We start from the raw sequence: 12500 nt of genomic DNA on the forward strand, positions 1-12500 counted from the left end.
TTCGTCATCGTCATCGTCGGGTGAGTAATCGCGCTTCTACGCGCCGGTTCTCTCTCCAGGCGTCAGTTCTCTAGAGACACGCTGGTTCTCCCCTCAGATGAGCTGATGACACTGTGACTAAATATACGCTTCACCACGTAAACACAGTCCTCATGAAACGCTCCAGGGTTCTTTCTCTCTCCGCGTCTTCATCAACAAGTATGGAAACGTCCGATAACCACAGGATGCAGATGTCACCAGGAGAGTCAGTGGTCGAGTCCGTTGAGAAATCCGTCCTCAGGATGTTTCTTTAACGAGCACCTGTTCTGCTTTTCCATCTTTTCTCACCTATAAATGTTGTAATAATGATTTATAGTCAGGTTAAAGGTTGAATATGGAGAACAGCGCCACCTAGTGTCTCAAGATCGTCATAGCAACAACAGAAAATAAGTCCAGCAGTGGGGTTGCCAGGTTGGTCAGGCCCAGTATCTGTTTGAACTCATCCACCACCACAGCGACTTTGACTAAAACTTATAGATCTACGACCCCCCCCCCCCCCTGCACTTTAACTGCACACTACCTCCTGCACTACTTGTGTAAATACATATATATACATATACTTTCTATTTTTATGGTTAAAAGTTTATTATCTCTCATCTCGTCTCATCTTCAACCTCTTATCCGGGGTCGGGTCGTGGGGGCAGCAGCTCCAGCAGGGGACCCCAAACTGGCTAGTTTTTATTTTATTGGAGGTTAAAGTTTATGAATAATTAGGGGCGTGGCCTCTTGAGTGACAGCTAGCCTCTGGCCCTCACTTCTCCTCGGAGGTAAACGTCAGCCAGATGGACGTACGTCCCTCCCCCCAACGTCACATACATGCCCTTTTTTGGTCAAAGGAAATGAGGCGGAGTCAAAGTCTGGTAAAGATGGAGACTCCCGTAGGCGAGGACGACTGGATCAAGTTAGAAAACGGACCCTGACGGAGACGCGTGACTTTCACTTTAAAACACATAAAAGCGCATGAACGCTTTAAAAGGAGCAGCAGGTCCTCAGTTAAACTCAACACTTCCTGCAGATGTTTCAAAGTAAAGCTCACCTGAACTTCAGCGTCTAGAAGGTTTTTAATGTGAAACATCTGCAGGAAGTGTTGAATTATTATTATTATTATTACTATTAATGTTTTATTAAAAAACAGAGAGTCACCTGCTGAGGTCACAGCGTGTCCCACAGGTCCTCGAGCTCCGTCGTCCGTGTTGCATCGTGTCCTCGCTGCAGGACGGTGGCATGACTCGGGCCCGACCTCGGGGCGATGATGACGAAGCTTGTTGTCATGGTAACGCCACCTGAGGACGCTCCCGTTCCACTTACCAGTCAGAGACGGTGATACTGAGAGGCTGCTGCATGTGGGACACACGAGTTATTGTTGAGTCTAGAAAACATACCTGACTGTGATTATTTTGACTGATATTGTAATTGTGATAAGATTTCCAATATTAGAGGGAACGATAATTTGTCATTATTCTCATTTTCATTGTGTTGTGTATTTGTGTAAGTGATGATATACGTAGGGACACATTGTAGAGATACCCGCTGACACCGTCAAGAACAAAAACTACAGCGTCATTCAAGTCTCTAGAAACTTCGAGAGCCTCCAGCCAACATGGAAGAACCCTGTTTGAAATGTGCAGCGATTAAAGTGGTGCTTAACAAAGAGAAGACAGACCCATCTGGTTCTCAGCCGCCCAGGTTTCCCCTTTCCTGAGACCCAAGCGGAGAAAAAACATACCATGGGCCATCAACCATGAGCCCCTTTATCCACCAACACTGGATATTTTAAACAAAACATCATGTGAGCATCTATAACTTTGCACGCCACAACTGAAAAATATATTAAATGATCATGAGGTGATGATCTATAGTCTATAGAACTTGTCGTGTAATCCAGGACGTCTCTGCAGAACCATGATAATTCATTTAAAATGATACTTTTAAAGGTGCAGCTCAGTATAAATTACAGTATTATGACACAGCCGACACAACCCCGGGTATTTTACCTTTCTAAATAGGCGTACACTCGCGTCTAGGGTTTCTGAGGCTTGGCTGCCCACTCATACGTTTCAAAGGGGGAACAATTCGGCTGCCAGGCTCGGGGGTGAAGTGTGTGTGTGTGTGTGGGCTCACCTGCTTCTTCGTTGGCCTCCTTCGACGCCCGTCACTCGGTCAGCTCGCTCCCCGGCGGTCCGACACTCCGTTACGCCTGGACTCCATTCGACAGCTCATTTTTAACACATAGCACACGGACAAAACTTCAACAAACGTAATCGCACAAAAGAAAGGGAACACGGCAATCATCTCTCCTTGAGGTACTCAGGGTCACTCTTCTCCGTAACTCTCTCTCACACCTGTCCTCGAACGCCATCTTAATTACTCAGGCCGGTTGGAACTAGGTACGCCCACCCCCCTAGCCTCACAGCCATACAGGACAGCCAATCACAACGTGTGTGTGTGCCTTGACAGTATGACATATTGTGATTATCTCAAGCTACAGGCACAACCTTTATGTCAAGCCTGATGCAGACGACACCACGCTCTACGTCATCTTTGTTTACTGTTGTCACGATCACAGTGAACATTCTTCAGCTTTTTTACTTTACAATCTTCACTCTTCTTCTACTGTTTTTGTTTGTGCAGGTTGTTTAGCGTCGTCTTGGAGACGATGACTCATAAATCTGGCGAGGTGGCGACCACGCATCACGTACCGGGGAAACCTGGAGGTCTGGACGTTAAAGCTCTGAGAGCCTTCAGAGTCCTGAGGCCCCTCAGACTGGTTTCTGGAGTCCCCAGTGAGTGTGTGTGTGTGTGTGTGTGTGTGTGTGTGTGTGTGTGTGTGTGTGTGTGTGTGTGTGTGTGTGTGTGTGTGTGTGTGTGGGGGGGGGGGGGGGTGTATGGCAAAAATATCATAACACGTTTTTTTTAACAGTAAAATCACAAATTTATCAGTTTTTCTACATTATTTTTTATTATTTTGCAAGTTACTGAACAGGGCAACCAACGTATTTCTCTACGTAAACACTCAGCCCTAAAAGAACAAATATAACAGAGCGTTTAAGAACCTTTCTGAACAGATTTAATCAGTTTGTGCGATTTCCAACTTGTGCCAAATACAACGGACCTTTAACAAAACGCTGCCTAAAGCACCTGTTGTCTCTGCTGGCTGTGGTGTGGTTGGACTCCTCGCCGTTTCACTCTCAGCGGATGGTTTTGGACGCTGTCTTTTTATGCGGTTAGAGGTTTGTTGTGTTTCCATCCGATGTGCGCACCTTGTGTGACTGCGCGTGTTTGGGCAGAAGGCGTCCTCCTGCGCGTCCTCTGCGCGTCCTTTTTAAACACATGAGGAGTCCGCGGTTGCACGGGACATTTACCTGTTTTTTAAGGCGAATATTTCACGGCTTGTTCCAAGATTTCTGTGAATAAGTTACGACCGACCATAATTAGGACACGGTAGTTTCGTTTACATCTTTCAGCCATGACTTCCTGCTACTCTGAATCAAACATGATGGGGGATGAGAAACCCTCGCCACGGTTCGCTGTGATTGGTTGATCGTGTTTCTTTAAAAACCTGATGTGCAGAGTCGAGATAGAAAGTTCCCTAAAGACGATGCTCCGATCTCTCTGCTTTGGCCGATCGCCAACGCGTTCTAGTCCATCGCCACCTAACATCGCCACATCACCCACCCCCCCCACCCCCCTCTCTGTGTCCTTCAGGTCTCCAGATTGTGTTGAACTCCATCATGAAGGCGATGGTTCCTCTGCTCCACATCGCTCTGCTGGTTCTCTTCGTCATCATCATCTACGCCATCATCGGCCTGGAGCTCTTTATAGGACGCATGCACAAGACCTGCTACTACAAAGGAGCTGGTACACACACACACACACACACACACACACACACACACACACACACACACACACACACACACACTCAATATTATTTAAGCTGTTTTGTCTGATTTCACACATTAACGCTCTGATGACGGAGACACTTCTGCAGTTAATTGTACTGTTTTGCAGATAATTACGTGGAGGACGACCCGGTGCCGTGTGCGTTCGCCGGTCACGGTCGCCAGTGCGCCATTAATGGCACGGAGTGTCGGGGGAGGTGGGACGGCCCCAACGGAGGAATCACCAACTTCGACAACTTCTTCTTCGCCATGTTGACCGTGTTCCAGTGCATCACGATGGAGGGATGGACCGACGTCCTCTACTGGGTCAAACACACTTTATTATCTTCATGAAGTCGCAGATTACATAACTTACACTTTATTATGGTTCTGATGATAGCTAACGCTAACAGCTAACGCTAACGCTAACTGTCAGTCAAACACCTCTAATCCTTGTTTTCATGCTGTGATTTTCTGGAGGGGACGGGTTCAAACAGGCTCAAACAGACTCCGGTCTCCTGGAGCTGCTGGGCCGGGTCTGACCAACCTGGCAACCCCACTGCTGGACTTCTTTTTTGTTGTTGCGACGACAGTCTTGAGACACTAGATGGAGCTGTTCTGCTCAATCTCCATATTCATATTCTCTTATTAGGTGCTTATTACCTGTTAACCAACCATATTAATATAAAGCGTTGTCTTATTGTCTTCTGCGTGCAGATGAACGATGCCATCGGCTTCGAGCTGCCGTGGGTTTATTTCGTCAGTCTGGTGATTTTCGGGTCGTTCTTCGTTCTCAACCTGGTTCTGGGCGTCCTCAGCGGGTTCGTGTTCTAATAGACAGTAATAAAAACATGTCCCGTATGTGTATTGAGGGTTGTTTTTCCAACGGCGTGTGCACTTTGTGTGTGAACCTTACAGAGAGTTCAGTAAGGAGAGGGAGAAGGCGAAGGCTCGGGGAGATTTCCAGAAGCTGAGAGAGAAGCAGCAGATGGAGGAGGATCTGTGCGGGTACATGGACTGGATCACTCAGGCCGAGGACATGGACGAGCTGGACGAGGACGGAAACCCACGTGAGACACAGACACGCTGACAGAGAGCTACGCTTAATTTACTCACAGTTAATGGAGCCATCAGTCAGTGACGACAGGTTCAGGGAAGTCAATTCATTAAGAAAATGAACGTTAAGTGGCTCCATTAGTTAATTGATGTCAATTAATGAAGACAATTAGAACAAATGAGTCCGTCAGCGGAGTCATCGAGGCGGAGACAGAGCTGCAGATCTCACATGAGCACGTTATTGTGTTAAAGGGTAATTCCAGCGTATTTGCATCCCACGGTCTTTTAAGTCCTGAATATTCATCAAATACGCCAGAGAAAGTCTTTTTCATTAAGCGCCTATTAACAGATCACGACCGAGAGAACCAGGTCCAGGTCCAAGCGTGTGAAATGTGTTTCCTCAGGAGGGGGTCTGGAGTCTCCCTTAGAGAGAGGGGGAGAAGTTCAGCATCCGTGAGGAACTCGGAGTAGAGCCGCTGCTCCTTTGTGTTGAAAGGAGCCAGTTGAGGTGGTTCAGGATCATCTGGTAAGGATGAACCCTGGGCGCCTCCCTAGGGAGGTGTTCCAGGCACGTCCAAGCTAATAGGTGTTAGCCCTTTGGTGCAGTTAGCATCCCTCTGACGCAGTTGATCAACCAAAAAAACTGTCTCGATGGCTTATTTGATGCGTTTTCTTGCTGAAAAAGACGATGGAAAGCAAATACGCCACAATTACACGTTAGTATTTTACTGTCACTAACTAAAAGAACGACGTGTTTGTTGTTTTTCTCGTTCTGAATGAGTCACGATGCATTTTCCGTTCTCAGGTCCGTCTCTGGGAGATCTGTCCGACAAGAAGAGAGGGAAGTTCGGATGGTTCAGTCACTCCAACGACACCCACGGTGAAACCTCTTCTTCTATGATCATATATGAACTGTATATCATACTAACATAATATTCATATATATCACACACACACACACACACACACACACAGGACGGGCTGCACACGTGTCTGAATGTAGTTCAACTATCTGGGTCTCTGTCTGACCTGGTTCATGTTTCTCTCTCTGTCACTTCAGCTGAATTCAGTTACGGTTCAAATTCAGCTCAGCTCAAACGCCATCTGCAGTAAACACACTAATATATACGAATATATAATAAATATATATATATAGAAGGAGCGTTATTGAGCTGCACAGTGAAACAGCTGTTCCTGTTTAAAGGAATCCTTCACCGGTGGACCCGAGATGTCGTCAAAATTCAACATACATTCATAATTTGCCGCCTTCATGGCACAGAAAAGACAGAAAGTGACATTATGGCGCCTGGTGATTTAAAACCACAACTCCCATAATGCACCACAATGCGTAGCTGCGCCGGCAACTCCCACCGGTCTATAAATCTATAAATCCGCCCATCAGAGGCCTCTGATTTCCCTGATTTCCCTCTCATATCATGAATGATATCGCAAAAAAAATCACAATAAAGTACTTTTTCAAAATGGTTCAGCCCCACAGTGGACCCAGCATCGAGCCCTGAGGAACACCGCGTTTGTTTTTCTGTGTAGATTTACAGATAAATATTAAACTTATTTATCAATTCTTTAAAAAATGTGCTTTTTCTTCATTTAAATAAATAATAAACACATAAACTCATATAATGACCTCTTTCATATGCTGTATATATGTGTGTGTATATATATTAATATATCTGTAGACTATCCAGATCTGGAAACTGGACTAAAACTCCTTTCTTCTGTCCGTCAGCGAGTCTTCCTGCCAGTGAAACAGCTTCTGAAAACACTGAAAACATCGACGAGGAACACACCAACTGCTGTCAGGCCTGCTGGTAACACACACACACACACACACACACACACACACACACACACACAGATTCAATTTTTATTTGAAATCGACTCCAAAAACTTGCAACAGAACGACCATATATGAGAGATATATGAACGCAGACGTCTGATTGGTCGCTGCTGTTCATTGGAGCGATACATCAATGCGGCGGCCATCTTGGTCAGGGCAGCTGCGTCTCCTATCAACCAGTTTGGTTTGTTCCAAATGTCAGACGTGTATTTATGATCCAGGACACTTGGTTACATTCAAAATGTGTGTTTTGTACCAAAATACCTGATCTTGTGTAGTTACAGCATCAATTTAGCATCTTACTGATATCTTACCAATGACTTAATACCCAACATGAGCTAGCTTTAGCTTCATTTAGCATCAGGACAGAAGCTAGAGTTAGCTTTATTTAGCATCAGGACAGAAGCTATGATTAGTATCATTTAGCATCAGGACTGAATCTAGCATTAGTATTATTTATCATCCGAACAGAAGCTAGCATTAGTATCATTTAGCATGAGGACAGAAGCTAGTGTTAGCATCATTGAGCATCAGGGCAGAAGCTAGCTTTAGTATCATTTAGCATCAGGACTGTAGCTAGCATTAGCATAATTTAGTATCAGGACATAAGCTAGCGTTTGTTCATTTAGTACAGGAGAAAAGCTAGCATTAATATAATTTAGCATCAGGACAGAAGCTAGAGTTAGTATCATTTAGCATCATGACAGAAGCTAGCGTTAGCTTCATTTAGCATCAGGACATAAGCTAGCATTAGCTTAATTTTGCATCAGGACAGAAGGTAGCAGTAGCATAAGGACAGAAGCTAGTGTTTATTCCTTTGGTGCAGGAGAGAAGCTAGCATTAGCATAATTTAGCATCAGGACAGAAGCTAGCGTTTATTCATTTAGTACAGGAGAGAAGCTAGCATTAGCATCATTTGGCATCAGGACAGAAGCTAGCATTAGTATCGTTTAACATCAGGACAGAAGCTAGTGTTAGCTTAATTTAGCATCAGATCAGAAGCTAGTGTTAGCTTCATTTAGCATCAGGACAGAAGCTAGTGTTAGCTTCATTTAGCATCAGGACATAAGATAGCATTAGTATCATTTGGCATCAGGACAGAAGCTAGCATTAGTATCGTTTAGCATCAGGACATAAGCTAGCATTAGCATCATTTGGCATCAGGACATAAGCTAGCATTAGCATCATTTAGCATCAGGACAGAAGCTAGCATTAGCATCATTTAGCATCAGGACATAAGATAGCGTTCGTATCTGTCGCATGTTTAAAGACTTGCTTCTGCTTTCAGCTCTCAGATGATGAAGATCAGCTGCTGGTGAGTTCACTGACTGTCAGACATTTAGCAGTCACCTCTCACACTATTCACTTTCATAACTGAGTCTCTCTCTCAGTCGGACGCTGCGTCGCTGGAATCGAGTCTGTCGCAGAAACTGTCGCACTGCTGTCAAATCGGTGACCTTCTATTGGGTGGTTCTGCTGCTCGTCTTCCTCAACACCTCCCTCAGTGCCTCCGAGCACTACAACCAACCTGATTGGCTGACGCAAGTCCAAGGTAACCACACAGACTGTTCGTACGTAAAGTAACGGTCTGTAATTCATCTGCAATCCACGTATTTATTACTGTAGGACTAACAACTTAACCGTCTCCTTTAGTCGTCTTAACTTAACCGTCACCTTTAGTCATCTAAACTTAACCATCGCTTTTAGTCTTCTAAACTTAACCGTCTCCTTTAGTCGTCTAAACTTAACCATCACCTTTAGTCGTCTAAACTTAACCCTCACCTTTAGTCGTCTAAACTTAACCGTCACCTTTTGTCATCCAAACTTAACCGTCACCTTTAGTCATCTAAACTTAACCATCGCTTTTAGTCTTCTAAACTTAACCGTCTCCTTTTGTCGTCTAAACTTAACCGTCTCCTTTTGTGTCTAAACTTAACCGTCACCTTTAGTCGACTGAACTTAACCGTCTCCTTTAGTCGTCTAAACTTAACCGTCACCTTTAGTCGTCTAAACTTAACCGTCTCCTTAAGTCGTCTAAACTTAACCGTCACCTTTAGTCGTCTAAACTTAACCGTCGCCTTTAGTCGTCTAAACTTAATTGTCGCCTTTAGTTGTCTAAACTTAACCGTCACCGTAAGTCGTCTAAACTTAACCGTCACCTTTTGTCATCTAAACTTAACCGTCTCCTTCCGCGTCTAAACTTAACCGTCTCCTTTTGTCATCTAAACTTAACCGTCTCCTTTTGTCATCTAAACTTAACCGACGCCTTTAGTCGTCAGATATAGGGAGCAAACGCGGTGTTTTGGTGTTTTAGTGTTTTAGTGTTTTAGTGTTTTAGTGTTTAAGTGTTTAAGTGTTTTGCTGTTTCGGTGTTTCGTGTTTTGGTGCTTCGGTGTTTTGCTGTTTCGGTGTCTCAGTGTTTCTGTGTTTCAGTGTTTTGGTGTTTTGGTGTTTTGGTTAAAGTTGAATAAATCTGAATAAAGTGTCTCTGTGTCCGCAGACATCGCCAACAAGGTGCTGCTGTCGCTGTTCACGGTGGAGATGCTGCTGAAGATGTACAGTCTGGGTTTGGCTCATTACTTCGTGGCGTTCTTCAACCGCTTCGACTGCTTCGTGGTGTGCGGCGGCATCATGGAGACCATCCTGGTGGAGCTGGGCATCATGCCGCCGCTGGGCATCTCCGTGCTGCGCTGCGTCCGCCTGCTGAGGATCTTCAAGGTCACACGGTGAGAAGACGCTTCAGTGACGGTTAAGTTTAGACGCTAAAGACGACCGTTAAGTTTAGACGACTGAAGGAGACGGTTAAGTTTAGACGACGGTTAAGTTTAGACATGCTCTGACCTCACGCTCTGACGTCACGCTCTGACGTCACGCTCTGATGTCACGCTGTGATGTCACGCTCTGATGTCACGCTCTGATGTCATGCTCTGACCTCACGCTCTGATGTCACGCTGTGATGTCACGCTCTGACCTCACACTCTGATGTCACGCTCTGACCTCACGCTCTGACGTCACGCTCTGACCTCACGCTCTGACCTCACGCTCTGATGTCACCCTCTGATGTCACGCTCTGACCTCACGCTCTGACCTCACGCTCTGACCTCACGCTCTGATGTCACGCTGTGATGTCACGCTGTGATGTCACGCTGTGATGTCATGCTCTGACCTCACACTCTGATGTCATGCTGTGATGTCACGCTGTGATGTCACGCTCTGACCTCACGCTCTGACCTCACGCTCTGATGTCACGCTGTGATGTCACGCTGTGATGTCATGCTCTGACCTCACGCTCTGATGTCACGCTGTGATGTCACGCTGTGATGTCACGCTCTGACCTCACGCTCTGACCTCACGCTCTGATGTCACGCTGTGATGTCACGCTGTGATGTCATGCTCTGACCTCACACTCTGATGTCACGCTGTGATGTCACGCTCTGACCTCACGCTCTGACCTCACACTGTGACGTCACGCTCTGACCTCACGCTCTGACCTCACGCTCTGACCTCACGCTCTGACCTCACGCTCTGATGTCACTCTGTTCTGCTCAGCCATTGGACGGCTCTGTCCAATCTGGTGGCGTCGCTGCTGAACTCCATGAAGTCGATCGCGTCGCTGCTGCTGCTGCTCTTCCTCTTCCTCATCATCTTCGCTCTGCTCGGCATGCAGCTGTTCGGGGGCAAGTTCAACTTCGACGAGACGCAGACCAAACGCAGCACCTTCGACGCCTTCCCCCAGGCGCTGCTCACCTGCTTCCAGGTAACAACAACAACAACAACAGCAACAACAACAACATCACAAAATGTAAACAACAACAACAACAACATCACAGAATGTAAACAACAACAACATCACACAGAACGTAAACAACAACATCACACAGAACGTAAACAACAACAACACACAGAACGTAAACAACAACAACAGCAACAACAACAACAACATCACACAGAACGTAAACAACAACAGCAGCACACAGAGTGTAAACAACAACAACAACAACAACATCACACAGAACGTAAACAACGACAACAACAGCAACAACAACAACAACATCACACAGAACGTAAACAACAACATCACACAGAACGTAAACAACAACATCACACAGAACGTAAACAACAACAAAGGGAACGGGCGTGTTGTTGTTTGTTTGTGACAGATCCTGACGGGCGAGGACTGGAACATGGTGATGTACGACGGCATCATGGCGTACGGCGGCCCCGTGTTCCCCGGGATGATCGTGTGCGTTTACTTCGTCATCCTCTTCATCTGCGGAAACTGTATCCTCCCTCTGTGACGCTGTGACGCGTTCACTGACCTCTGATAGAGTAACAGACTAACTGAGTAACTAAGAGTTGGTGCAGTCTCATAGATGTAATTTTAAAGCAGCTGCAGATAAAAACCTCGTGGTCGTTCAGGCGTCTTAACGAGCGTCAGACATCCTGCTGAACGTCTTCCTGGCCATCGCCGTGGACAACCTGGCAGGAGGCGACGGGGACGACAAGAAGAACGAGTGAGTGACGGAGGAGAGAACAAGAAGGCGTCACAGTGATTATTATTTATTCATTATTGATCATTATTTCCTGTTTGTGCAGGAAGAAGCCGGAGGAAGCCGGGGAGGAGGAGCCCGCGGGAGGAGAGGAAGAAGAGGAAGTGAAGGTGAACGCGGAGGTTTGACTTTAATCTGCGTCCGCCCGTCTGTCCGTCTGCTAAACCGTCCGTCTGTCTCTGCAGGTGGACATCGACGGAGACACCGAGTACGAGGAGGAAGAGGAGCTCCCTGAAGGCGAAGACGGTCAGCCTACAGTAGCTGCACCCAACAACATTCAAACATGATGAATATGAAATATGTTCATGTTTAAGTTTAAACGCTCTCCCGTCTCCTCCTGTCAGACGCAGGAGCCCAGTTAAAGATGGCCGACCTGGCTCCTCCCAAAGAGAAGATCCTTCCCATCCCAGAAGGCAGTGCGTTCTTCTGCCTCAGCAACACCAACCCGTGAGTGAAACACGCTGCACGCACGCACGCACGCATGTGGACGCAGACGCTTCGAACCTCGCAGGGCGCAACACAACGACCCGTGTTTACGTCGTGGTGAAGGTTGAATCTGTAGAATCTTTATTAAAAGCTGTATTTTTAAACAATAACACACCCACGGGGCGTTTTGAGGGGCACAGAATGAAAGTATTGATTTCTTAAACAATATATTTAGTCGGCGTTGCCGGTTGCCAGGGTTGTCTGTTGTTGGGTGCAGCTACTGCTTCGTTGTCCCAGCAGCTGAGTGAGCGGAGACGGGCAACAACCAGAGTCACTATAGGCCGAGCATTCACTCCATGGACTGAGAGAAAGGAGAGGAACGCCATTCAAACGCACGCCCACATGGCTACGCAGCTCCTTGATGCTAACATCACTTTCATCTGCACTTAGCTGGAACGGCTAACGCTAACGGCTAACGCTAACTGTCAGTCAAACTCCTCTAATCCTTGTTTTGATGCTGTGATTTTCTGGAGGGGACGGGTTCAAACAGGCTCAAACAGACTCCGGTCTCCTGGAGCTACTGGGCCGGGTCTGACCAACCTGGCAACCCCACTGCTGGACTTCTTTTTTGTTGTTGCAACGACGAACTTGGCGGTGTTCTACTCATTCTCCAGATTCAACCTTTTATTG

General features: G+C 46.4%; 1 protein-coding gene across 1 annotated transcript in view; it reads left to right on the plus strand.

Moving 5' to 3' along the window:
- Positions 1 to 12500, plus strand: part of cacna1fb (calcium channel, voltage-dependent, L type, alpha 1F subunit) — a gene marked incomplete at both ends in the record, with an annotated part of 42021 nt that overhangs the window by 8495 nt on the left and 21026 nt on the right. Inside the window, 17 exons of the mRNA XM_083920285.1 lie at positions 1 to 20; positions 2671 to 2822; positions 3745 to 3897; positions 4051 to 4247; positions 4638 to 4741; positions 4839 to 4990; positions 5782 to 5856; positions 6724 to 6805; positions 8123 to 8149; positions 8226 to 8386; positions 9335 to 9560; positions 10384 to 10591; positions 10995 to 11115; positions 11273 to 11348; positions 11431 to 11494; positions 11570 to 11630; positions 11729 to 11831. The exon at positions 1 to 20 is cut by the window's left edge and continues 120 nt beyond it. Coding sequence (XP_083776411.1) covers positions 1 to 20; positions 2671 to 2822; positions 3745 to 3897; positions 4051 to 4247; positions 4638 to 4741; positions 4839 to 4990; positions 5782 to 5856; positions 6724 to 6805; positions 8123 to 8149; positions 8226 to 8386; positions 9335 to 9560; positions 10384 to 10591; positions 10995 to 11115; positions 11273 to 11348; positions 11431 to 11494; positions 11570 to 11630; positions 11729 to 11831 — 1982 coding nt within the window. The remainder of the gene's footprint in view (positions 21 to 2670; positions 2823 to 3744; positions 3898 to 4050; positions 4248 to 4637; positions 4742 to 4838; positions 4991 to 5781; positions 5857 to 6723; positions 6806 to 8122; positions 8150 to 8225; positions 8387 to 9334; positions 9561 to 10383; positions 10592 to 10994; positions 11116 to 11272; positions 11349 to 11430; positions 11495 to 11569; positions 11631 to 11728; positions 11832 to 12500) is intronic.

Source organism: Echiichthys vipera, assembly GCF_963691815.1.
Source record: "Echiichthys vipera genome assembly, chromosome: 9".
Taxonomy (NCBI): Eukaryota; Metazoa; Chordata; class Actinopteri; order Perciformes; family Trachinidae; genus Echiichthys; species Echiichthys vipera.